The sequence below is a fragment of the Octodon degus genome, unplaced genomic scaffold (genome assembly GCF_000260255.1).
Source record: "Octodon degus isolate 3935 unplaced genomic scaffold, OctDeg1.0 scaffold00007, whole genome shotgun sequence".
Lineage (NCBI taxonomy): Eukaryota > Metazoa > Chordata > Mammalia > Rodentia > Octodontidae > Octodon > Octodon degus.
The window spans coordinates 18,129,525-18,157,346 of record NW_004524583.1 but is presented as its reverse complement, the minus strand read 5'-3'; the positions used below and the strand labels follow the sequence as shown (position 1 = coordinate 18,157,346).

Below are 27,822 nucleotides of genomic sequence, written 5' to 3'. Positions count from 1 at the left end.
GAAAAATGTATGCAATGTGTTAATTATTGAAACTGTCCTACCAATTTGGTTTGAAACTGTCTCATTGCTATTTGTTTCTCAATAAAATTATGGAAAAAAAAAAAGAAATACAAATAGCAAACAAATATATGAAAATAAATAAATAAATAAAATCATACAAGTACCTGTTTGAAATCTACTCTGCCAAGTCTATTATTCAGGTATTTGTGGGATAAATCTTCTCCAATCAGGGTAATGATGCCCCCTCTTTTATGTCATTTAAGAATATATCTTCCCCCGGTTCTGCCAATTAAAAAAAAAAAAAAAAGAGTATATCTTCCCAAACTGATGAATACAGTAGACTCTAGGGTCTGCAATACTCTTCAAACAAAAGTGATGCTATTTTTACAGACAATTAACTAGCCTGGGCTTCAACTTCTGTCTCTCTGGTGTTGGCAGCTGCTGAAATCTCTGATCCAGTTTTCCGCCTCAGATGTGCTGGGCTTGGTTTTGTTTTTTTTTTTTTTTTTTTTAGCAGAACCAGGGGTTGAACTCAGACCCTGGTGCTTGCCAGGGAAGCGCTTATACCATTGAGCCATCTCCCTGGCCTCAGATATGCTGTTCAGGAGATTGTAAGAGATTTAAGCAAAGCTTGCACACAGCATTTGGGGTTCTGTCATACCAGCATCCTTTCCAGGGTTTCCCTCTTGTTTTAAAGTTGCATGGTCACCTGAGCTTTGGCTTTTCTACAAGAAAACAAGATTACAGGTTTTTATCCCACTTTGAACCCCATGGATCATCACCAATGGAGCCTTCCTTCATTAAAGCCACAAAAATGAAAATGGATTCACTCTTCTGCCCTCTTAAGCTATCAAGCACATTGCGTTTCTGTTTACTCTTGACCACTACCTGGTAATATTTTAGACTTTTTCTTTCACATTTGAATTTTTTTTTTTTTTTTAAGTTTTTGAGACCAGGTCTCACTATATAGTCCAAACTGGCCTTGAATTCACTATGTAGCCAGGCTGGCATCAAACTGGTGATCTTCTGACCTCAGGAAGCTCACAGTGGCAGAATTACAGACGTGAGTCACCATGCCCGGACTAAATTAGTATCTTTTAATCTGCAAAACTGTCCTAATAGGAACTATTCAGGTCTTATTCTATCATTCTCATTCCACCATTGTATCCTTTTAGTGTGTTAGAAATGAACCCCAACTATATATAGGTAAACAAAAAATTGTAACAAATTATAACACATCCTTTTTAAATTAGCATAATCTTCTGAAGTAACACCACACCATACGAGGCACATTATATTTCACAAACCACTAGAAATCACTAGCCTTGTTCAAATAATAACAATTACACGAATAATTACATGATAATAAAGGATCTCACTTAACTGTTTACCATTTCTCTACATGACCTTAAACCTAAGTTTCACTTTTTTCAAACGTAAAGTGAGAATAAAAGGACTGTCCTGAAAACAAGATCATTCACGTATAAAATGCTCAGCAGTGTGAGGTATATAATAAACAGCTTTTTTTCCCTTTTTTGTAATTTAGGACAGGGTCTACAGGGTCTCACTATGTAGATTGGACTCGTAGTGATTCTCCTGTTTTCAGCCTCCCAAACACTGGGATTACAGGTGCAAGTCACCATGCCCAGTCTCAACTGTAGTTTCAGTGAGCCCCGCGGGCGGGGCCACCACAGCATGCCCAGCCACTGTGCTCTGCCTAGGCAGGCACTTTACTCCACTGAGCTATCAGGTTGGCCCAACAGCTCTCTTAATCAGCTGCTTCTACGCTTCTATAAGCCATTCTAAAAAGTTTTGGAGGGCCAGGGAGATAGCTCAGCAGACTAAGCACCTGCTTAGGCAAGCACAAGGATCTGGGTCTGATCCCAGGCACCACACGCTGTGACGTCCTGCTCCCAGGCATGCTGAGCCGGCCACCAAGACCTGGCGTGGTGGCTCATGCTGTAATCCCAGCCCTGGGGAGGCTGAAAACAGGAGGATCACTACGAGTCTGATCTGTGTAGTGAGACCCTGTACTAAATACATAAAAAATAAGATAAAAAATAAAAGTATTGACTATAAAGAGCTATTTATATAGCTGTTTATCAATACCACATTAGAAATTAAAAATGCAAAATTTCAAATAACCTGTTACACATTTGCATATATTTTTAAAACTGTATTTTCAAAAACAAGTCAGAAAGAGGCACTTTTTTTTTATTCTGCAATATGCTTTATTTATTTTTGCAGCACTGGGGACTGAACTCAGGGCCTTTCCACTGAGCTAAATGCCAACCCCTTTTTGAGACAAAGTCTTGCTAAGTCACTGAATTGTCCAGGCTGGCTCAAACTTTCAATCCTTTTGCCTCGGCCTCCAAACAGTGCTGGGATGACAGGTGTACCTGCACACTGGGCTTATCTGAACTTTTTAATGCATGGCACTTTCAGTTGTGGAAGTGTGACATCTGATTATAGTAGTCAGGGATATGAATCACCATTTGTAGAACTCATTTGATCCTGAAATGGCACTTGGGGATCTGTTACTCCCAAGTCCTGCTATGGTTATCACTGACTACTGTGAAGCCTTCTACACAGGTCTGTACTGAGAATGGATTCCCACACAAATGAATTCAAACAACCTGTCCTGGAAGTCCTTTTTATAGAGCCCCTCAGGAGAGTCAAACTTGAAGCCTCAACCAAGCACCACTGCCTTGGCACAGGGAACCACGAAAATCCGGGAGAACAATTCACACTCTAAAGTTACACTGATATTTAAGAGGTGTCAAAAAAACAACTTAACCAAAAACATTTTTGACATCTTTTAATATTAAGATTGTAATAACTCTGGTTTAGCTCAAATTAAAATGAAACAATTTTGTGCTAGCATTTACAAAGGAACAGTTTCACAAGAGGTGTTCTAAGTGTGGGAATTAAATGAACAAGTATCAACAGTAATTCTAACCATAACTTTAAACTTTAAAAAAGGATAAATTAAAAACAAAAGTGCTCCTAAGCTAGTGTAGAAGCTAGGGGTAGGAAGTAAGGGGAACACATTATTTTTTGACTTTTAAAGATTTAGGAAAAACAATTTAGTTTCATATTCCATTATATTTTACAGTATCTAAAAATGAAAATAAGGGGCTGGTGAGATGGCTCAGTGGTCTAAAGCACCTACGTAGAACAAGCTTAGCAAAGCTCAGGGACCGCGGTTCAAACCCCCAGCACCACATGCCAGCCAGCCCCGCCCCCTGGTGGGCTGAGCTGGCCACACACACACACACATGCACAAATAAATAAACCTTAAAAAATAATAATAAAAATAAAAATAAAAATGAAAATAAATTTAAAAAATAAAAATGATACTGAAATTTCAAATCTGAAAATGTTTTTGAAGGCAAACTCTGCATAAACTCTAGATATTCATTTATGAAACTCTTCAAAGAATATTAGAGAGTAGATGATACAGAAGTGCAGTTACGCTCTAGAAACCCTTAACGGGACAGGGAAACACTGGTTGGGGGCCTCCTGCCAGTTGGCAGACACAGCCAACCTTCTCCATCTCTTATCCCCATCTAACCAACACTGTGGGATGTCCAGTAAAGCCAGGAAGAATGCAAACAGTAGTGAATGCAAACTGCTTATAGACTTAAAAAAAAAAAAAAAAAAAAAAGTAAAACCTTGTGAAGGAAAGATCTTCTTAGGCCATTAAAAATAAAGACTGCATTTCTGCCAGAAAAACAAGATAAAGGACAGACCAAAGTCTAAAAATGGCAGTGCTGATACAGACCTAGAATACAACACACACAAGTGATTATAACATCTGTATATAAGTGAACCAATACTAATTGTGCCAAGGAATTACAGTTCCATGAATATATTACCACATGGGCTTCAAGTGTCCACAGTTTTTAAGAAGCAATAAAACATTCATATATGATTGGTTTGTAACAAGGGAAGAAGTGACTTTTGAAATTTTTTAAATCTGTTTTTATTTGGTACAGGGTTTTGCTATGAAGCTCGGGCTCACAGTGATCCTCCCGTCTTAGCCTCCCCAGCACTGGGATTCCACGTGTGCACCACCATGCCCCGTTTCCCCAGCCAGCAGGGCAGGCATGGATTGCGGTACTGGAGATCAGACCCAGATCCTTACACTGGCCAGGCAGGCGCTTAGACTGCTGAGCTATCTCCCCAGCCCCATTTTTTTTTTTTTTTTTTTTTTTTTTTTTTTGGCGGAACCAGGGATTGAACTCAGATCCTTGCGTTAGCCAATCAAGCACTTATCCTACTGAGCCATCTCCCTGGCCCCCCCATGAACTTTTAAAATTTCAAAAATAACAACACTAGAAACATTTTCTGTGGAAGAGGAGGATGGCAACTTCTGGCTAGGAATGGAAAGCAAAAGTATAAGTAAAATCAATTAATAATACTGAAATTGATGTCTTCTTCAAACCCTTTCTCTTGCATTCTCTCTATACAAGTGCAAGTAGCAGCACTTTTCCTTTTCTAGGAAGAACAGTGTCCTAGTTAACCCCAATGGTTAGCATTACAGTAAGCAACTGTGTATGAGGTCTTCTGCTAAGTGATCTATGTATATTATCTCTGTTAATTTTCACTGTAACTAACGTATCATTCCACTTTACACAAGAGAAAAATAAATTCAAACTTGGGGCACACAACTAGCAAACTGTATAAAGTCGAGATCAAAAGCCAGGTCTGACTCTGTTCTCTGCTGATGACTAAACCAAAGTACTTTTTTTTTTGTTTTTGTTTTTGGGGTTTTTTTTTAGCTTTTTCCTCTCAAAGGTCTGAAGTTCACATGCTTTGGGGAATAAAGGGGCAGGAAAGGGGCACAGGAAGTGGTGCAGAAGTACTTTATAATTTCTCAAGATAAGGACACCTGCACTGCTTTTTTAAAACAAGAGGGGAGAATCTGCAATAATACAAAACCTCTAACTCTTTTCTGGCTCTTTTATTACTAAAATGGACAAGCTGGTCAAGCACCACCTACAGACGGTAGCAAATAAATCACTTGGGTTCAGTGGTAGGGAGGGTATTATGCAAGATTTCCCAGCACCGCCTGGCCAGGATATTTCACAGCCAAGGCACTTGGGCCCCTCCTCCCCAGCTAGACAGCCTGGCTCCTTCGCATTCCCCTCAGGAGATAGGGTGGAAGCACACAGCTCCACTTTCTAAGGCATAGAGGGCAGCTGAAAGTCCTGGTTGGCCTCTCTGGGCAACCACAGGCGCCAATAAATCGGCCACAGGCGATTCTCTCATCCCCTTCCCGGCTTGAAGTGGGAGCAAGACATAATGCAAAAGAGCACTGATTAGACTTGGAAGATAAGTGATCTAGGCTCAAATTCCTCCGCAAACGACTACATCACTCCAGTCAGGTAAATCTCTGAGTCAATTCCTACAGGCTTATAACACGAAACAGTACTACCTTCCCTTTAGTAAAAATCCAAAACTTGTCTATGAAATTAGATGCTATAGGTCCTATATTACAGGACTTGACCCGCTAAATACACTCAAATAGCAACCAAAACTGAGTAAAACCCATCTCTACTACATCCAAAAGGCATTCAGACAGGATAGGTCATGTGGGGCCCCTTCTTGTTCACTAGCCCTTGATGTTTCCCAGCCATCAGGACCAACCTATTCCACGTCCCTGATAATGGATTCATAGTTTACCCTTTACTAAATATGCAGATTGCTAAGCAAACTTTGATGCCTTAAACTAAAGTCAACCAATGACACAAGTGTTTGCTACTCTTCTCTTTTGGGAGGTGGGGCATGAAAGAGGCACGACTTTTGACTTCACTGTACATTACAGGCAGCCTCTCCCAACTAGAAACACCAATACCTCCACTATCTCAGAGCCATCACGCACTGGCGACCTCATTTCTCAATAAATTTAAGGAGTCTATTGGCTGAATCCACAATTCCAGCACGGTGGACAACAATGACCCAGGTATCCTCAGCCCTAACGTCCAGCGAAGGAGGATGGGACTTAATCAAATATTTCAATCTTTAGGCCTGGTGTCTTCACCTGTAAAATCAGATGAACTGGACTTTACAGTTTTGAGAATCCAAGAGGTATTTTACACACTTGTCAAAATCCTGTGAGAATCCACAGCTCCGCGGAAAGGACTCTCTCTCTAGAAAAAGAATGTCGTTTTAAACCCCTGGGGGTGAGGTGTGGAGATAAGGCATTAAGTTATCAGACAGGTTAGCTGCCGTCAGGTTCCCTCAGGTATGTACTGCCTACGCAATACCTGCTAGATCTTTCCAAATGCTAAGTGGTAGGGAGATGGCGATAAGATGGGGCAGACTTCAAGAAGAAGAACTGGACTTGCTTAGAAACATTTGAAAAAGAAATGAATTGTTGAGGGTGGGAGCTTCCAGCTCCACGAACTGGGAGAGGAAGGGGACAGGGGCTGCGTCCTCGAATCCCGCACCTGAAGACGGGCTGGTGTGCAGGACGGGAGGGGTCGGGGGGCTTCCGGGGCCCGCCGCCCGAGGCCCGGCGCAGGGTCGCAGCCGGGAGCGGCTCCAAGCCTGGGCGGCGCGACCCCTCGCCTCCGTCAGGCCCCAGCGCGCGCAGCAGAGCGCTGCTCCTGCCGACGCTCCCTCGCGGGTGCCATTTTTCTCCTGCTCTTCACTGGCCCAAAACGCCCCTCCCCAGCTACTTGCATCTATCCCGCGACCTGAGCCGCTGCAGCCGCCACCCCGGGTGGCCCGCGGCGGGAGGGATGGGCCGAGTCGCTTACCCAGACGCCGCCGCGGCAGCGGGCCGACTCCTCCGTGCGGGAGGGGCGGGCTCCTGGCCGCGCAAGGCACGCGGCGGCGCCAACTCACGCACCCCTCGGCCCGCTCTCGCGCGGCTTCCCGCGTCGGCCGCCGCGCGACGAGCCCACGTGACCTTGCGTCTGGTCGCTGGGGAACTGGCCGCGCTGGGGTTGTGTGTGCGTGCGCGCGTGCGTACGTGCGCGCCCGCCCGCCCGCCCGTCAGCTCCAGTGGCGGGGCGGGGGTCTGCCGGCGCTCAGGGCGCCGCAGCCGCCACGGTTCCCAGTCGTGACCGTGTGGGCGGAAGCGTGGGTACAAGCCTGAGCGTCACAGGCTCCCCACACAGCCGCGTGACCCGGGGACTTTCCCCGGGGTGTGCAAAAGCACCGGCACCCCCTCGACTGTGGGGTGGGAGCGGGGAAGGATGGGTCCGCGTGTTCGGCGGGACAGGGGTGAGGGCGCGGGGCCAGCAAGGCCGAGCCGCGGGAGCCTAGGCGGAGAGGCGGGCTGGGCGGGGTTGAGGCCTGGCGGGGGAAGTGACTCAGGGCCCGCGGCAGACTGGCCCACGAAGGCTGCAGGGGGGCGGGGAAGGGGCGACCCCGAGCGAACGACAGTGGACCGGACGGGGCAGAGGGTGCGGGCGCCCCCAAACAGCCCGGGCGAACCGCAGGGGAAGTCCATCCGCCCGGCCCTGCGGGGCAGGGGTCTGCCTTCTGGGCGGAGTGGGGGAGCGGCGTCCTGCCCCTGGGGAGTCGGGAGGAGCCGCGTCCCATCCAGCTGTGCAAACAGGAGGAGGAGGTCCCAAGCCGACCCTCGGGAGAGGGGTGGCCAGGCCGCCGCCGCCGTGCCGGCCCCCGCGGTGCGGGTCGTGCCAGCCAGCCCGGAGCCCGACGCAGAAACTTGTTGCAACAAACAGGCGACCGCGGGTGCCCCTAGCAGCCAGCGGCGGAGTGGGTGGGCGGGCGAGAGGGAGGGGAAGGCTGGCGGACGCCGCAGCGAACTGGTGGGCAGACCCGGAGTCGCCGCGTAAGCGGGGCCGGCTCAGTGCGGTGCGGCAGGCGCGGCTGTGCGGCAGCGGAAGTCCTTTGTTGCAGCGCAGTCCCTGGCAGAGCCGAGTCTCCGCGCAGCCCAGCCCGAGCGCCGCGCGCCGCCGCCACTGCAGCTCGCGGCCCCTTCGCCTCCGCCCGCCTTTCCCGCGGCCGATCTGCCTTAAACTCCCTAAAATCTCCGCAGCCCTGGTTCCCACTGCGGCCGGTGAGTATTTGCCAGTCGTGAGGCGATTTGCGCAACTTTGTCCCGGGCCGGAGGGCGGCGGGCCGCGGGCCCGGCGGAGTGCGGGGCCGGAGCGGGCCGACCCGTGCGGGGAGCCGGGGCACGGCGGACGCGCTGCGAGGACCCGGCGACGGGAGACTGCCGGGCCGCCTGCTCGTGGCCGGCGCGGCGGGACCCGGGCGTGTGGCCTCCCCGGGTGAGAGCCGAAGCCCCGGCGGAGACTAGTTCCCAAATTAGTTGCTTCTGCCTTTCTTTCTCTGCTTTTATTTTAATTTTTCCGAGGGGGGAGGGGAGCGGAGGGAGGCGGGAGGACCCGGTTGATTGACGGGCGCAGAGCCCGCTTCTCAACTTGCGGCGCGGCGGGTGGGAGGGGAAGCGTCCCGGACCCCGCGGCCGCGGACTTGGGCGCGCGCCGAGGCGGGAGGCGTCTGGGCCGTGCCGGTGCTCGCTGCGTGCCTTCCCACCCTCTCCTCGCCGCCACGCACGCTTTTTGTTCAGTAAGAAGTGGTAGGTGTGGGGCCGGGGAACTTTCAGCGGGAAGGATCTGTTCCCCGGGAGAAAGAGCGCTCGCCCCCGGCGGGGGGCGCCTACCGAAGCGGAGTCGGCGTCGCGAGTGCGGGGGACGGGGACGTGGGCGCGGGCCGCCCTGCGCCCGCAGGCTCCCTTCTGCCGGGGCGGCGCGTCAGTTCCCGCGGAAGGCTTGACGGGACGCCCTCCGAGTTGGCGCGCCCGGAAAGGCTGTGCAAAGTCCTTATTTTCTAGGGAGAGGGCATTGGTTGGTGTGCGATAATATTCCCGAATAGCCGAGCGTGGTAGGTGCACGCGGACCTTCCCCGGCCGGTGCCTTTGCACCCAGCTCTGTCACGAGGGGAAGAGTTTTCTGGCCGCCTCAAGTCAGAATCAGTTCCTGGAGCCGAGTGTCGAGGCAGTTTGAAGCTGACTTGAAGGGCGCAGTTCTCATGACAACTTCAAACCAATCGCGGTTGTCGTCGGAACTCAGCAGTTAGCTTGTGTGAGGTGTTGGTGCAGATGGCTGTGAGGCAGGGAAACAGTGCAGGAGACCCGGCAAGGTGAAGCCTGAGTGGGGGCGGGCTGTCTTTTGCTCCGAACGTGAAAACTTTTTTTCGGAATCCCTGGCTGAGTATCTAATGCTTTAGTAATAACTGAGTGGCTTTGGGAGCTAGATGTGGGCGGCTTTCTTCTGGAAACAAACAAGCGTGGTGGAGGTGAAAGCTTGCAAAGGTTAATAAACTGAAAGTCTGCAGGAAGCCGTCATCAGCTCCTGTCTTACATTCGCTTTAACTGCAGAATCTCTCCAGTTAAGAGCAGATTTCCATGGTTTTGAGCAACGCAGGTTGAGCAGTCTTTCTGTTCTTCCCACTGCTGACCTGTTGGCCTAGTCTTGCGGGGTGGGGGGGCCGGTGTCGGTGCATCATTTTCAGAGAAAAGAGAAATCTTGTTTTAATCAGGACCTTGCCATGAGGTTACTTGTTCTTGACCTTGTGTTTTTTATTTCACTTTAACTGCTAAATTTTTGTACTGCTTCCTCATTCTCCTCCTTTGCCAGGCCCTGGGGTAGGTACAGTTCATGGACCTTTTAAAAAGTGCCTCCGTGTTCTTTGCAGTACCATTTCTCTTCCGATGTGCAGGAGGAAAAAAAAAAAAAAATGCTTGCCTTGAAGCGTGTCCTTCTCTTGGCCAGGAAAGGCACTAAGCCTTTGCTAGTCCAAAGGGGAGGAAATCATGTGGTATAGAAATACAGACACATTTCCATAGGCTTTGTTTTTTAAAGCTATAATCTTAAAAAATAAAATAAGGTATATTTGAGGAATATTTACTTGAGAGATCAGAGTGGTCTGTATAAAATATTTTCACCTGATATCCTGATAGTTACCTCTTTCTTTCTTTCTTTCTTTTTTTTTTTTCTTTTGAGACAGGGCCTCACTACTAAAGTTCTGCAGATTGCCCTTGAACTCTGTAACCTAGGCTGGCCTCAAAATCACTCCTGCCTCAACCTTCTGAGTGCTGGGATTATAGGGAAGCACTACCATGCCTGCCTCCTGATATTTTCTTGTGTAATATACCTCGTGATGAAGTAATGAAATTGCTTCGTAATTTTTTTATATTCTCATGTGAACCAAAAAACCAAAAATTAAGTTATTCATGACTTCTGAAAATTGAAATACTTTTCTAAAATTATGAAATCCATGCTCCAAAAAAAAATCATGCTCTTTATAAAAATTCAACCGACTGGAATATATAAAATACAAAAATGAAAGTCATTTTGACTCCTATTCCCCAGAGATAATCACTGTGAGCAGTCAAGTCCTTGATTTAGAAACGAGAGAAGGCAACACTGGATCATAGCGGGGCTGCTGTGTTGCCTGCCTCTCCTGCCTAGGACAGCCTGTCAGGAGTCCTGGGCTCATGTTCCCTGTTCACTCCCGATTGGTGAGCACTGTCAGGTGGAGGGAGCAAAGGGAGGTTATGAGCTGACTTCAAATTCTTCGTTGAAGTAGTAGCCCTGAGAATTCACATCTATCAAAGCTGCTATTTCAGGTTCCACCTCATGAAGGGAATGTTGCTAGGGGAGTTCTCACACTGTTACCATTGATAGCCACTCTGATGGACTATTACATTTAGTAAGCTGTCTGACTTACTAAAACAAAGTCCCTCACTTGATAGAGCATTTCCTAATTTGCAGTTGGATGTAAGCAGATATACAGTATTTGCTGTGAAGACCACTGCCACAATATGTTGCTACTCTAGCAGGGATTCCTCCTAATCATTATCCAGAGGGTGCGTGCCAAACATTATACAGAGGACATTAGAGAAAAGGGCTTTCTAATGGGGTGAGGCAGGAGGATCATTGCTAGTTCGAGATCATCCTGGGCTACAAAGTGAGCTCAAGGCCAGCCTGAACTGAATAGCTAGAATCTATCTCAAAAAAGAGGTGGGGAGTGTTAGCAGGGACTCAGGAGTAAATGCTGGGGCCAGGGAGATGGCTCAGTAGAATAAGCACCTACCTGGTGAACACAAGGGTCTGAGTTCAATCCCCGGTTCTGGAAAAAAAAAAAAAATGCCATTCATAATTGGCATCTCAGTATCTGCTTAACGTAAATTCTAACTGCAGTAATAGTGCGGCATGTATGGTCATTTGTCTACTAACTGCAGAGGATCTTAGCACATGGAATACTCAAGAATGTGCTGTGAAGAAGTTGATGTTCAGCAAAGCACCAAAACCAAATTTAATCACAACTTGGTTGCTTGAGGCTATAGCTGTTTTTTTTACACAACTCTCTTTAAACTTTTCAAAATTTTGAAGTTAAAGAATTAAATGACCAGCCTGATTTTTATGTTAGTTGGCCAAGTGAGGCACGTATAATCCTTTCTAGAGGTCCCTGAAACAGTCCATCTCCATTTAGCATCTCTAGTGTTGGGGGTGGGGCTGGGGATTTGGCTCGGTGGTAGAATGCTTGCCTAGCAAGCTGGAAGCCCTGGGTTCAGTCCTTGGCACCAAAAACAAAACATAAACCTTCCCTAAAAAACAATTCAACCAAAAAAATACGGTAAAATCTAGTGTTGGGGGTGAGCATGCTCGTTGCAGTAGAAGTCAGCAGATGAAGGAGACGAAAGGAGCAGGTGTTCTGCCCGTCTGCAAGATGGGGCAGTATGAAGACTTCGAGATTCATGGCAAGGGAGACTCAGGGAGGCTTAGCAAGTTCCAGAGTAATAGATGCTTCAGTCAGCAGTCATGTCCAGAAAGTGTCGTCTGGTTTACAAAAACTGAAACTTAGAGCTTTGAACCAAAAGATAGTTTTGAGTCCCAGCTTCTGCTTACAAGATGAGCAATTTGGGGTAAATCAACCACTGGACATGTTTTTCTTTTTTTTTTTTTTTTCCCTCACGACAAAATGACAATAAAAATCCCTGTCAGGGTTCTGAGACCCAGTTGTATAATGTAAAAAGTTTGTATGACCGAAATAAGCAAAAAATGAAAAGCAGACTAAAACTTAGCTACTTGCACATGTATTCATTTCAGAACATCAGGTGTCAAGTAAATGTTGGCGTGTTAGGAGCTCAGAGGTGGCACTGATGACTAAGACCATGCCTTGATGTCAAGGACTCAACGCAGAGGGGCCTGGTAATGACAGCACCAGCCTTGAGTGTGGAGACAGACATAGCAGCCCACCTCAGATGCTGCCTTGGGTGTCACCCCAGAATGGCATGCGTAAGCTGGGCAGCAGAGGTGGGGCGTGAGAAGTTCTAAGCAAAGGGAATAGCGGTGTAAAAGGAAAGTTTTTGCTGTGTTTGTTCCCTTCGGGTAAAGGAAATACAGAATAGGTTTAAGTTTAGAATGTTTTCTTTTTTTATGGTACTACCTTGGTTTGGTTTCATTTAATTGTAATTAGATAAGGATGTGATTTTTCAGGATTTTGGTTAGAATTTGCAAAAATACTAGAGCCACCGTGCCAGGGAGATAGCTCAGTGGCTTAAGTGCCTGCCTGGAAAATTCAGGGTCCTGGGTTTGATCCCCAGTACAGCTAAATAAATACATAGATAGGTAGATAGATAGAATAAAAAATTAGAAACAATACAATTTTTAAAAAAATATTTTAAGATCTGAAAGAAGGAAACTGGAAAAGTCCTCCCATTATGGTAGGGTTTTTTTTTGTTTTTGCAGAGCCAGGGATTGAACTCGGTCCCTTGCGCTTGCCAGGCAAGCGCTTATTCTACTGAGCCATCTCCCAGCCCCCCATTATGGTAGAATAAGCCAAAACCTTTGCATCCAAGCTGCTCGGGAGTTAAGGAGTTCCACATAGTTACATTGTAGCCATCTACTATTTATGTGACAGACACTGCCTCACAGTAATAGCTAGAAAAAATGCTGTCCCTTAGGTGACAGTATTAGAGGCATAAATTTTATTTAAGCAACCCACTGAAGGGCATATATTCATTCATCTAGGTGACAGAGTTCAAGCAGTCCAGTGAGTCAGCTCCAGTGGGTACTCAATACTGGGAGTTCTCGCTGGATGTGGTGGCACACATCTGTAATCCAGCACTCAGAAGGCTGAGGCGGAGGATCATTGAGTGTTCAAGACCAGACTGGGCTACAAAGTGGGCTCAAGGCCAACCTGAGCTGCACAGTCAGACCCTGTCTCAAAAAGACAAAAAAGGAAAAAAAAAAAAATACTGCTGTTCTAATTATTAAAATAGGATAATACAGTACATACAAAATAAGGACTACGCAGAAATATGAAATAGTGGAAGAGGAAGTCATAGAATGCTTTCAGGAAGAGGTAGTAAAGAAGTTTTTTGCTCTTTTTAATGTGTTTGATTGTTGCAGGGTCTCACTCCCACTGTACACCTTGGGCTCATCCTCCTGCTCGCAGTCTCCCCAGTGCTGGGATTACAGCCGAGGGCCAACTATGGCTGGCTCAGCCTGCCCTCGAGGCAGAGCTGGGGATGGAACCTCAGGGTCCAGCGCACTTGCCTTAAGCAAGGGCTTTAGTCTGCTGAGCTAGCTTGCCTGCCCCAATAAAAGCATTCTTATGTGATGTACAAGTTTCAGACAGAACCAATCAGTGTGAGTAAAACTGAAGAACAAGAAATACATGAAGCAAGGTAGAATGAGAGCCGGCTAGGGGATGGTTAGCAAGTAGTTCTGTGTTGCTTGAATGTGAAGCTTGAAGTAGCAAGTAGCCAAGCAGAAGAGTAGGTTGGTGGGCAGAGAGGTTGCCAGGACGGACACTCTCTGATGAGTTGTACCTTAGCTTGAGGATGTGTGAGGGGGAACTATGGCAAGAGAGTGTGACGTGATCTTAATTCTTGTTCTTTGTGCATCCACTAAGTGAAGGGCCAATTTAAGGGAGCATTTCAGGAGCTTGTTATAATAACTTGGAGTTGCTAAGAGAGGCCTCATAAGGGCAGAGAAATCAGGGAGGAAGTAAGGGGCACATTTGAGAAATACAGATAGGGAAATTGGTGGGGCGCAGTTTATGAGGCAGACGTTCCAGGTGACACCCAAGTAACCCGAATGATTGCTTGAGTGATGGCTGCTGAGATGACATGGAGGAGCAGTTTTACTTGGGCCCCCACATAGAGCCTGAGGAGGCAGAGTGAACATTTTGATATTGTCAGAATACCTACAAAATGAACCCTGAGGGCGGGTGAGATGGCTCAGTTGAGTAAGTGCTTCCCTGGCAAGCGGAAAGGCCCGAGTTCAGTCCCGGTTTCGGGGAAAAAAAAAACCCTGAGAATACAAGTGTCATGTATTGAAAGGGACTTCCTGGTGAAGTCACTCTCAGATGAGAGGAGCCAGCTGTTTGCACAGTGCCCTCTGGTGGTCATAGTGCCTGAGGCGGCCACATTAGGTTGCACAGATGAAAATGTAGTCAGCCTGGATTAAATCTCTTTTACTCTTGAAAGAAAATGTTCAAAAACTCTTAGGTTCTCTGTGTTCGGTGCGAATGAGTTAACTAATTCACTTCATAGACCATAATACAGATCAGCTGTCTCACTAAGTTGCTTAGCAACCTTAGCTACCTGTGCCCTGGAATGATACTGAGGATTTCTTTTTTTCTTTCTTTCTTCCTTTCTTTTGTGGAACCGGGAATTGGAACTCAGACCCTTGCGCTTGCCAGGGAAGCGCTTATTCTACTGAGCCATCTCCCCAGCCTTGTGCCCTGGAATGAGTGGAAAAGGAATTTGATTGCCTGTCAACAAAGTTCAGGAGTTGAAGCCTTAAGACATCTTTACAGTGCACTTCCTTAGGTCCTCACTGAAAAAGTATTAGTGATTGAGTTTCAGTGAGTCCTTCTCATTTCATAGGCCATAAGAAACCGAGGTCGTGGGTAACAGAGATTGGCACACTTTTGCAAGTGACAACTGTTGGCTGGGGAGATAGCTTGGTGGTCTAAGTGTCTGCCTGGCAAGCACAAGGACCCAGGTTTGATCCTGCTACCACATACTGTGCCAGCCCTGGAACCTCAGTTGCGCCGTGCCACCTCAAAACCAGGTATGGTGGGGCTGGTCTAAAGCACCTACTAAGAACAAGCTTAGCATGGGGCTGGTGAGATGGCTCAGTGGTCTAAAGCACCTACTTAGAACAAGCTTAGTAAAGTGCAGGGACTGCGGTTCAATCCCCCAGCACCACATGCCAGCCAGCCCCGCCCCCAGGTGGGCTGAGCTGGCCACACACACACAAAAATAAATAAGTAAAATTTTTTAAAAAGTTACTAAAAAAAATAATCTTAATTAAAAAAAAAACAGGTATGGTGACACATGCCTGTAATCCCAGTGCTGGGGAGGCTGAGACAGGAAGATCACTACCATGAGAGTCCAGACTGCATAGGGAGACCCTGTATCAAAAGAATAAAAAAAATTTTTAAAGTAACAACTTGTTTTGATAAGGAGACAGAAAAATACCAACCTGCCAGCAGTGTCCAAAAGATTATAGTCTGAGAACATTTAGTGTAGGGTAAAACAGTTTTCTCCCCCCGGTACTGGGGATTGAATTTAGGGCCTTCACACTGAGCTACACCCTCAACCCTTTCTAAGACACAGTCTCTCTACGGTGCCCAGGCTCTGCTCACACTTGGCAGTCCTGCTCAGCCTGCCAGGGTGCTGGGATCCTGCAGGCCTGTGCCCTTGTGCCTGGCCAGTGTAAGCAGCCTCTGCGAACTTGACCAGGTCCAGCATTTCTGCAAAACATAATTGATGTAGGGAACAAAATAGACAGGGGAGCAATAAGTGCATATGAAGGGCCCACAGTTAAGGCAGTGGTTTTATCATGAGAGCCATTAAAGCAGGTGACTTTGAGCAGACACTAACCTCTGAGGAATTCAGCTTGCTTTCTGGTCTTGTAAAGCAGTGAGGTAAACTTGGTCATTTCATAAAGTTCTATAAATACGTTTACGATGATAACAGTATTTTTTTAAGGTTCGATTATGTCGTGTGTGTGTGTGTGTGTGTGTGTGTGTGTGTGTGCAGTGCTGAGGATCAAACCCAGGGCCTTTTGCATGCAGAGGAAGAACTCTGCCACCAAACCACATCCCAGCCACATTATGCTTCATTTAAAAGGAAAAAAAAAAAAATACAAAACCCCTTTGAAGAATATGATTATTCCTGTTCTATCGTTGAGCACAGTAGGATTAGAGAGTGGTACGAGTTTCCTCATGGCTACATAAGCAGTAGAGGTGGTGTCCAAATCTAGCAGTGCCTGCTTCCCTGGCCCTTTTTAATGGCTTCATTTGACAAGCATGTCTTAAATGCCAAGTATGTGGGAAGAGTGTGCTGAACACAAAGACCATTGAGTCTCCTCCTGCCCTCGAGGGCTCCGTATAGTGGGCCTTACTGTACAGTGCTGCGCCTCAGATCCCAGTGCTGATGAAGCGAGGGAGACTGCAGCGTTGTTGGGAGCCACAACTGCAGTGTGATTTTAAAAGACTGAGGGTGTGAGCATGAAACCGAGCCACCATTATAGCATTGTTTCTATGGGAATGTGTGTTTCAGGTTCCAAGTAACTTAAAAATCAGTTTTGAAATTTAACCCAATTTACAGTTTCAGAACTTCCTGTACTAAGTACTGAACTTAAACTTTAATAAACAGCCAGAATGCTTAAGTCTAAATAGTGAAGAAAATTTTCTAAACTTAATTATCTCAGGCATCTAAAAAGGCTTTAAGTAAAGCCTTTTTTCTTTAGGGGCCTCTTCTGGTTTCTTCAGAAAGTTTCAAGGAGAAAATCTAAAGGATATATTCATGTTAGTGTTTGGTCTGTATAGCCTAGAAATGACATTCAAAGAAAGAAATTTACTGATTTGCACTGGTTTTGTTTTTGTTTTTTGAGTCACCAGGACTTGAACCTCGGGCCTTTCGCATGCTTGGCAAATGCTCTACCACTGATATGCAGCCCTATTTTTATAGGTGGCAAAATCGTCCAAGACTCTGAGCTTAGACTGCAAAGTCCTGCTGCTGTGCCCTGATTCCAAAAGGTCCTCTCTTTGTGGTCTGCGTGTAATACTGTGTGCCTCTGCTTTCGTCAGCTTTTCATTGCTATAATAAAATACCCAAAGCTGGATAACTTACCTGCTTAGAACAGCGCCTAATGTTACAGTTAAGATTTATCAAATGTTAGTTGCTTACATTAATATGGTGGTACAGTGGTCATTTTCCCTACATTAATATGGTGGTACAGTGGTCGTTTTCCCTACATTAATATGGTGGTACAGTGGTCGTTTTCCCTACCTTTATGACCTTCACCACCAGTTTAATAAAGCACAGCTGCATTCCCTTTCATTGCATTTCCAGTCAGACTGTTGTGTAGTTCTTCACAGTCACCTCCTTACACGCCTGTACAGATGCCTGGATGCCTTTCCCTCTGCCTTCTGTTTTTCTCTAGCCTGTTCCGTCCAGGCTCTGCTCAATTACACCCTTCCTATGGCTTACTCTGCTGGTAGAATTCATGCTTTTCTTCTAACTTCTTGGTGTGCTTTATTCCATATAATTTATTTATTTATTTATTTATTTTTAACATTTATTTTATTTGTTTGTTTTTATTTCTTTATTTTGTGTGTGGCCAGCTCAGCCCACCAGGGGGTGGGGCTGGCTGGCATGTGGTGCTGGGGGATTGAACCGCGGTCCCTGTGCTTTGCTTAGTTTAGCTTGTTCTAAGTAGGCGCTTTAGACCACTGAGCCATCTCACCAGCCCCTTTATTCCATATAATTTAGCACTTAATTGTTCTTTGGTTGCTTTTTGGTTTAAAATTTAATCCCTTATGTGTAATTAGCTCTACCGAACGCCATCTTTTTGCATCTTGGTGCTTTGCCCTGCGTTAGGAACATCCTAGTTCTCTCATTTTAACACATGAGCTGATCCTCTCATTACCTTCTTAGCTTTTAAAAATGATAATCTATAGTCCCCCAGTTAAATCCATACATTCAGTCATGTAAGACAAAGAAATAAAAGGAAATGAATATATTTGCAAGTTGAGCACCTTTTGTGCGTAATGCTTGGGACTTGAAGTGTTTCAGATTTGGGGCAGTTTTCTTGTATTTGAGGAAGTTTTTATAGTTTTTATTATCACGGTGGCACTGAAAAAGTATAGAATTTTGAATTTTCAGATTAGAGATGCTCAACCTGTACTTAAATCCTCTTTAAGTTTCAGAAGTTATATAGACCCTTAAGTTGGCAGTTAACCAAGGCTGGAGCAAAAGAAATTTCCAGTTATTTCCAATAGGACATGGAGAAAAATTGTTTCAGAGGTCTTGTTGTCAGAAATGTGCTGAAATGGTTTACACAGAACAACTTAGGGAACACATCTGTTTAGTAAGACTAAATGGGTGTGTAGAGATAAAGCCACGTTACACAGAGCGTCCAGATAAGGGCAGTCCCTTGAGCAGCAGCACCTGGTCAGTCAGCGCTGTACTAGGGACCCAGGTGCATTCCTGTGGGTGTTCTTTGCAGAAGGCCACGCTGCACAGCACCAAGGAAGGCTAGGTAGACGGGAGGCCTTGCTTCATAGTCCTAGTACCTGCTTAAACAGCTACATTCTATGATCTAAGACTTTTTTGTCATTTGTTTTTAGTGCTGGGGTTTGAACCCAAGGCCTTGCACATGCTAGGCAAGTGCTCCATCACAAAGCTATAGCCCCAGCCCAGCAGCTGCATTCTATCTAATACATGGTTTAGGGCCCTAGATGGTGAGCATTACAGACCTATGACTAAATTAAAAATTAATATGCTTAATGTGTAGAGTGGTTGTTATTTATTTATTTATTTTTTTTTTTGGTGGAACCGGGGATTGAACTCAGATCCTTGCGTTTGCCAGTCAAGCACTTATCCTACTGAGCCATCTCCCCGCCCCTTGTTTTTTTTTTGTTTGTTTTTTTATTTTGTGTGTGTGTGTGTGTGTGGCCAGCTCAGCCCACCAGGGGGCAGGGCTGGCTGGCATGTGGTGCTGGGGAATTGAACCGCGGTCCCTGCGCTTTGTTTAGCTTAGCTTGTTCTAAGTAGTGCTTTAGACCACTGAGCCATCTCACCAGCCCCGGCCCCTTGTTTTTTAATTTAAGATGTCGATAAACTTTTTCAAATTATTTTTTTTTTTTTCAATTCAGTGTAAAACTTTTGTATCATCTAACTCCATATTCTTGCTGTAGCACTGTACACTGGCTGTCCGTGTAGCCTTAGAGAGCTGTCTTGGTGTACAGGGTGTGTTGTGTTTGAATCACGCTTGAAGGCTCTGCCTTGGCCCAGCCCTGGTCTGCCAGCTGTAATAAGCTTGTTCTTCCAGTAATGCAGCCAGCAACACAGAAATGATCACAGGGCCAGAAAGCCCACTGTACTAGAAATGGGCATGGGTCTACATTTTTGTGTAGTATTTTACCTTGTGAATAAGGTAGTATTGTTTGGATTTCTAATTGTAGCCTAAACCTAATTGTAATGTAATTTTGTATCTCCTTTAATTTACATCCTGAGAGTTCTCACTTTCTTCTGTTGTCCTCATTCATATGATTTTTAATTTTTTTAATTTTTTAATTTTTTTTTTTGGCGGAACCAGGGATTGAACTCATACTCTTGCACTTGCCAGGGAAGCACTTACTGTACTGAGCCATCTCCCCAGCCCCATAAATAGGATTTTTAAAATTTATTTATTTTTGGTCTTTGTTTCACTGTGCAGTTCATGCTAGCCTTGAACTCAGTTTGTAGCCCGCATTGGCCTCCAACTGGTAGTGATGTTCCTGCCTTGGCCTCCTGAGTGCAGAGATGACAGGTGTGCGACCACCACACCCAGCCAAAATAAAACTTTTAATGGCCAGTGATAGTACAGGGTCTGCAGGGTCTCAATACATAGATTGGACTCATAGTGATCCTGTACACCCTCCCAAGTGCTGCGTTTACAGGCATGAGCCACCACACCCAGGCTCAATCCCACCACACCCAGTCTCAATCACAGTCTCAGTGTGCCCAGGGGGCAGGGCTGGCACGGCAGGCTGGGCATCAAACCCCAGGCCCCTGAGTCTGCCTAAGCAGGCGTTTTAATCCGCAGAGCTATTTGGCCGGTCCTCACCAGTGAATTTTGAAAGAGTGACTTCTAGGGAGATTTACCCTGGTTCAGTATAAAAGTCTCTTATCAGGCACTCAAATTATGAGTGACACATCAGAGAGTATTTTTGTGCATATAGTGCTTTTGTATTGTGGCATATAGTAAACCTAATTTCTCAGTTTGGAAATGATACACAATTTACAAACCTTGGAAATATTTTACCTACTTGAAACATTTGATTTGGCTTCTAGGGAGCACAGTTGTTGCTATTTTAAGAAGGTGACAGGTGTCACTACATTTAGTAATATGTGTACAGGAACTTGCCTTTCAGTAGAAGATAGATTCTGAAGCTCTATGAATATGAATTAAATTTTTGAGGCTAAAATTGGATCTTATTTTGTATTTGTAGTACAATAGATAAGATTTCTATATTTTTCTTTTTATGTTTTTTTGTTTTTGTTTTTGTTTTTGTTTTTTTTCCAGAACCAGGGATTGAACTCAGGCCCTTGCACTTGCCAAGGATCTTTTTATGTTTTGTAGTTCTGTGGGTTGAAACCAGCTATGTACTAAGCTATCTAAAATTTTGAGCCAGTTGTTAAGTTGGTAAATTGCCCAGTCTGGTCTTAAATCTGTGATTCTCCACCCTCAGCCTCCAACCAGAATGCTGGGGTTGCAGACGTGTATCACTGTACCAGGCGGACTTCTAGGGATTTAAGTATTTCCCTCTCCTTCCTAAAGTTGACTTCCTGTTCTACAAATACAGTGTCCACCCATGTTAAATTTAGAAAACTAGTTGCACAGTAGTACATGTAGTGTACCATTCAGGTTAAAAAGCACAACTGTGTTCCTGGCACATATGCTGACTGTGTTTGTATGCAAACAGATCTGAAGGTAATAATAAATAATCCAGAATATCGAGGTGTTCCTTTTGGGAAGAGGTAATTCTACTTTAGTAGTTATATAAACAGCCAATCTTGTGTCATCTGTAGCACCAATATCCACCTCACTCACTTTGAAGAATATCCCAAATACATAATTCCATCTATAAGTATTTCATTAAGTATATAAAAGATAAGGACTCAACATAATCAAAAACCTTTTAGAAATGGGCTTATTAGAAATGAGCAGTAGTTACTTAATTATAGTTTTTTAGTATTCTACAATTACTAACTTTTAAGTTGCTATTTTATTTCATTGTTTGTATCCTTTAAATATTTTAAAATTAATGTAATTTTTCCTTTCAAATTTAGTATATATTTTCCCACTTGTTCTTGAAATAAAGCCACAGTTAAATTTTTTTGTGATGTTTTATTCGGGATGAGAAATTTGAATAAATGGTTTGAATATCTTCATCTTTAAATTTAAAAAATGATTCAGGTACATATTACTGAGGTTTAGTATATTAGGATGGGAAGCTGTTGATAGCTTGATTGTAGCAGCAGAGTCAACCCAAATCAAAAACCATGGTCAAAGCTCTGCTGCCCCTCAAGTGCTTTTCTTGTGTCTGTCTGACTTTGGTGCTTTGTCGCCCTCAGGTCTCCGCTAGAAGATGGCAAAGCCCAGCCACAGCAGCTACGTCCTGCAGCAGCTGAACAACCAAAGAGAGTGGGGCTTTCTCTGTGACTGTTGCATTGCAATTGATGACATTTACTTTCAAGCGCACAAAGCAGTTCTAGCTGCCTGTAGCTCCTATTTTAGGATGTTTTTCATGAACCATCAGCACAGTACTGCACAGTTGAATCTCAGCAACATGAAAATCAGTGCTGAGTGTTTTGATCTCATTTTGCAGTTTATGTATTTAGGAAAAATTATGACAGCTCCCTCCAGTTTTGAGCAGTTTAAAGTAGCGATGAACTACCTACAGCTGTACAATGTTCCTGACTGCTTAGAAGACATACAAGATGCAGATTGTTCTAGTTCAAAATGTTCATCCTCTGCTTCCAGCAAACAGAGCACCAAAATGATTTTTGGAGTGAGAATGTATGAAGACACTGTGGCTAGAAACGGCAGTGAGGCCAACAGGTGGTGTGCGGAGCCCAGCTCCACAGTGAACACACCTCATAATCGAGAGCCCGATGAAGAGTCTCTACAACTAGGTAGTTTTCCTGAGCCACTATTTGATGTATGTAAAAAGAGTTCTGTGTCCAAATTATCTGCTCCAAAAGAGAGGGTATCACGACGCTTTGGACGGAGTTTTACTTGTGACAGCTGTGGATTTGGCTTTAGCTGTGAAAAATTATTAGATGAACATGTGCTGACCTGTACCAATAGACATTCGTACCAGAACACAAGATCTTACCACCGAATAGTCGATATTAGAGATGCAAAAGACAGTACCATCAAAGCCGAATTTGGTGAAAAGGATTCATCTAAACCATTTTCTACACAGGCAGACAAATACAGAGGGGACACAAGCCAGGCCCCTGATGATTCCGCCTCCACCACTGGAAGCAGAAAAAGTGCAGTGGAGTCCGAACTAGGCGATGAAGAAAAAAGCAGGGCAGCTGAGAGGAAAAGAATCATCATTAAGATGGAGCCTGAAGATATTCCTACAGATGAGCTGAAGGACTTTAACATTATTAAAGTGACTGATAAAGACTGCAATGAATCCACTGACAACGATGAACTGGAAGATGAACCTGAAGAGCCGTTTTACAGGTATTATGTCGAAGAAAATGTTGGTATTAAAAAAAGTGGCAGGAAAACTCTGAAACCTCGTATGTCAATAAACTCTGAAGAAAGAGGTGCTTTAGAAAGTCTGAGGCCCCCTAGCAACAGCAGTCCAGTCCAAGAGGATGGCGAGAATGCCTCCTGTGAGCTGTGTGGCCTCACGATCACCGAGGAGGACCTGTCTTCTCATTACCTGGCCAAGCACATCGAGAACATCTGCGCGTGTGGCAAGTGCGGACAGATCCTCGTCAAGGGCCGGCAGCTGCAGGAGCACGCGCAGAGGTGTGGAGAGCCCCAAGATCTGACGGTGAACGGGCTTGGGAGTACTGAGGAGAAGATGGACATGGAAGAAAACCCCGATGAACAGTCTGAAATAAGAGATATGTTTGTTGAAATGCTGGATGATTTTAGGGACAGCCATTACCCGATAAACAGTATCCAAAAAAAGCAGTTATTTAAACACTCTGCCTGTCCTTTTCGATGTCCTAACTGTGGCCAGCGTTTTGAAACTGAGAACCTAGTGGTTGAACATATGTCTGGCTGCCTAGATCAAGATATGTTTAAGAGCGCCATTATGGAAGAAAACGAAAGAGACCATAGGCGAAAGCATTTTTGTAATCTTTGTGGAAAAGGATTTTATCAGCGGTGTCATTTAAGAGAACACTATACTGTTCATACTAAGGAAAAACAGTTTGTTTGTCAGACATGTGGGAAGCAGTTTTTAAGAGAACGTCAGTTGCGTCTGCACAATGATATGCACAAAGGCATGGCCAGGTATGTCTGTTCCATTTGTGATCAAGGAAACTTCCGAAAACATGACCATGTACGGCATATGATTTCTCATTTATCTGCTGGAGAGACTATATGCCAGGTCTGCTTTCAGATATTCCCAAATAATGAGCAACTGGAGCAGCACATGGATGTTCACCTGTACACATGTGGAATATGTGGAGCAAAGTTTAACTTGAGGAAAGATATGAGATCACATTATAATGCCAAGCATTTGAAAAGAACCTAAGTGATTTTCTACTGTATTAATGTCTAGTTGATAGCAAACACAACACCAAAGTAAAAAGAATATGAGCTATTTAGAAATCAGTTTTATAAGATGAATTGTTGGAAAAAATTTCAAGGCCCTTTTAACTTTTTTTATTTAGAATCTTAAGTATATCTACACTTTAGGTGTTAAATGCTTATCATTTTTGTTGTTTCTTAATAGCATTCTTTGTTTCTAGTTTCCTTTAAAATTACTTTTAAATGTAGACAATAAGTTGCTGTTACCTCTTCAATGACTATTAAACGTTAGTTTTTTATCAATAAGGTGATGACTTCACTATTTCTATGTGGGGTTTTCTTTTGGTTTGGTTTTTTTTTTTTTTTTTTTGTTTTTTTTTTTTTTAGGTTATTCTGTGAAATCTTAAGCCAGCATCATTGGCTATTCCTGTTTAAAGTTTTAAAGTAATTTTTTCTTTATTATATGAAATTTTCCCATTCAGGTTTAGGTATTTTTGTCTTTTGTCAATTGAACAGTAGATTAGCTACTGTTTATTCTCTCTTATTATCAATGAAACTCATATTCTTAAATGGACAAGCTTATTAGGCAAGTTAGGTGCACTGACTAACCTTCAAGGTTGACACGGGCTCAGACTTGGCCTAAAGAGATGGATGGACCTGAGGAAATTCCTATAAATGATCATTTCCTATAATTGATAAAATATTATCATTTAATAATCACATTTAAAACTTATATTAAGTGTAAATTCCAATGACTTTCCCTCACTTGTGAAGTTGGTGGGGATAAGCCATTTTGTTTTGTGATATTAAATTTAACTATGATAGTTAATTAAAAGACATTCATTAAAAATATTTTAATTTAAAATATTCTGATTTCTAAAGTGTGTTAGTTTATCAATTATTTTGTTTATAAATAGATTTTAATAGCTCTCTAGGAATATCTAAAGGAAAGTGATTTTCACCTTTAAAATTACATACTTTTGGTACTTTGAGATTTGAAAAGCTGCCATGTATATTCATAAATCTAATAAAATAAATCAATTATAAATCTGGTTGTTCTATAAAAGTAGAATGCACAAAAATGTGTTGTGTCTTATACTAAGATTTGGAGAAAGTGTTGTGGCAAATTGCAATCTATCATGCTTTATTTCTGTAAAGGATATGAAATTTGAGGACTACCAATCACAACATAAATGGAAACAGTTTATAATTTTTCACTTAAGTTAGTATTGTTAGTTGTTCTTGACGTAGGGTCTACATCAATTACATGTGAACTAAAACACTGGCAAGACTGACCCATCAATAAATAAATATACTGAATAGAATGCCTTTTAATGTGAATTACTTCCAACATAACACCCTTCTCCTAGTGACAGGATTCTAACTAACTCCTGTATTTAAAAATAGTTTTGTGATTATGAATAGTATTAGCATTGCTCATTTTGTTCACAGATTTTAAGGTATGCAAATCGCATTTGTGTACTATTAAAAGAAGTTGCCAAGGGAATTTGATACATTGGCTAGTACAAGTACTAATTAATTGAAAGTGGGGGTGGGGCCAGGGAGATAGCTCAGTAGAATAAGCACTTGCCTGGCAAGCACAAGGGCCTGAGTTCAATCCCCAGTTCCACAAAAAAAAAAAAAGTGTGGGGCACAGTGTGAGCTCACAGATTTGTGGGGGTAGGTTTAAATGTTAAGTACGGATACAAATAGTAAAGGAGACAGTGCAGAATTAAAGTAATGGGAAGTGGAATGGCGTGACAAGGTAAATAAAAAAAATCAAGACTTTTAAGAGATAAAACAGGATTTTTTTTTTTTTTTTTTTTTTTTCTGGCTGCTTTAAGGGCGGGTCTGGTGCAGATTGTGGAGTTGGTTAAAGATGAAACAGGAAAGGTAATTCATCTAAGTCTTAGATATAATAGTTTTATCATGTACTTAAATCTGAAATGCAATTTAAATTTATATAGGATGCATGTGTAGATTACTTGTAGGAACCTGATAAACAAGTTGTCTAACCCAGAGACCACTAGAGAGTAGTATGAAGAGTAAGACAAAATTTCCAAACTACATAGTATCTTAATGGATGTAATTTTCTTTGGTGTCACCTTTTTCTACCCTTCTTAAAGTCTTTGTAGTGGTTTTCCTACCATTAAAGAAAAGGGCCTTTTCTAAATACTACCACTTTTGAACAAAGTATTACTTATCTATTCTGCTAGGAAGGTGGATTCATGTAAACAACTCGTGATTGCATGTGCCTGAGAGGTCTGTTTTATACAGCCACGCCTCATGATGCTGCCTTCTCCCTGTTGCATATCACATGGGACACACCTTTGGTTTTGGAATTAGCTATAGGGCAGCATAGACTTCTTCAAATCAAATATACAGGGCCAGGGAGATAGCTCAGAATAAGCCTGGCAGGTGCAAGGACCTGGGTTCAATCCTCAGTTCCACCAAAAAAAAAGTAAGCAAATCGAGTATATAGTTTTCTTTATCAAAACAAAGTTCATTTAAAGGCCACTTGGAGGGGCCGGGGAGATGGCCCAGGAGAGTAAGTGCTTGCCTGGCAAGCGCAAGGGCCTGAGTTTAATTCCCTGTTCCGCAAAAAAATAAAGGCTACTTGGCTTTTAAAACTGGCAGGGTGGGTGACAACATCCAACCCTCGTGTCCCACTCGGCTTTGTCTCGCCTCCCCACTCTCCCAGGGTGGAGCTGCGAGCGCTCATGCTTGCTATTGCTCTTTGCCTTCTGGGTTGTGAAGAGAAGGAACCAGGAGAGGTTGTCTGCTGCTCTGGCCTTTATAACTTGCATATTCATCCCCCTCCTCCATCGACACAGAATAAAATCTTGTTTATGTCTCACAAACAGAGACATCATTTTTACTTTGAAGGACGTTTTGTTCTGACCGTGTCCAACTTTTGGATCTCCTAATGCACAATGAGCAATTTGACTTGCTGTTTGCAATGCTGGGAAGCAAACCTGGGGCTTTGGTAGGGCAGGCGAGTGTGCTGCCGCTGAGCGCATGCCAGGCCCGCCTTTGTGAGTAGTAAGAGATCCTGGTGGCACAGTCTGCACCTAACAGACTTGCTGTCAATTACGGTACAACTTGGATGATTCAGTAAATAGCACAAAGAATCGCAGAGGTTAAAAAAAGCACAATGAAAAAAAAGGGGGGGGGCTGCCCATTAGCTCAGGTGTGTAAGTGCCTGCTGAAACAGCAGTCAGGCTCAGGGTGCTGTGGTTCAATCCCCTCATCAAGCCAAAACAGACCTGCCCTGAAGGCATCTTGAGCAGCCAAAAAAAAGCATAACAAAGGCAAGAATCTATGAGGACTCTGAAGTTAAAATGCGCAAAGACCGGGGTTTGATCTCTGACACCACATGCTGCACGGGCCCAGAAACCCCTGGGCACACTGAGCTGGTCACCGAGACCAGGTGTGGTGGCATGCCTGTCATCTCAGTGCTGGGGAAGCTGAAAACGAGGATCACTACAAGAGGATGCTGGGTAGTGAGACCTTGTAACAAATGCATTTTTAAAAAAATTTAAAACGTTCAGAGAAATGACCTACATGAGCAAAATGGTATGTGTTGTTTTACTGAAAAATAACTCTGAGTATGGGCAAAAATTAAGAGAAAGGACACCAAAGGGGGCAGTTATAAAGCTAAAAGAATTGGCCAGGGATATAGCACAGCAGCACAAGCACCTGCCTGGCAAACGCAAAGTGCTGACTTTGATTCCCAGTAACAAAAAGTACATAAAACTAAAAAAAATTAAGGACAATTTACTAGGGCAGTTGGAATACTAATTAAAAAGAATAATAATAGGCTTTGAACATTTGTTATTGTAGTTAAAAAACAAAAATAAGAGCAAGGTATAAAAACTGAATTTAAAAAAAGACTTGAAAATTGTAGGTGATGGGCTGGTGAGATGGCTCAGTGGTCTAAAGCACCTACTTAGAACAAGCTAAGCTAAGCAAAGCACAGAGACCACGGTTCAATCCCCCAGCACCACATGCCAGCCGGCCCCGCCCCCTGGTGGGCTGA

General features: G+C 44.0%; 2 protein-coding genes across 6 annotated transcripts in view; one reads left to right on the top strand and one right to left on the bottom strand.

Moving 5' to 3' along the window:
- The window catches only part of Zbtb25 (zinc finger and BTB domain containing 25), a 26,963-nt gene extending 19,987 nt beyond the window's left edge, over window positions 1–6,976 (bottom strand). The window contains exon 1 of the mRNA XM_012516958.2: window positions 6,768–6,976. The gene's annotated coding sequence lies outside the window, so the exon portion shown is untranslated. The remainder of the gene's footprint in view (window positions 1–6,767) is intronic.
- A 454-nt stretch (window positions 6,977–7,430) lies between these two features.
- Window positions 7,431–27,822, top strand: part of Zbtb1 (zinc finger and BTB domain containing 1) — a 26,050-nt gene continuing 5,658 nt past the window's right edge. Inside the window, exons 1-2 of one of the 5 annotated variants that reach the window (XM_004624787.2) lie at window positions 7,431–8,038; window positions 21,635–26,942. In XM_004624787.2, the coding sequence (XP_004624844.1) occupies window positions 21,649–23,787 (2,139 nt within the window). In that variant the 5' untranslated portion in view covers window positions 7,431–8,038; window positions 21,635–21,648 and the 3' untranslated portion in view covers window positions 23,788–26,942. Of the gene's footprint in view, window positions 8,039–8,233; window positions 8,253–8,344; window positions 8,564–21,634; window positions 26,943–27,822 lie in introns of those variants that run through there. The other 4 variants (XM_004624788.2, XM_023702941.1, XM_023702940.1 and 1 more) reach the window with 4 other exon arrangements.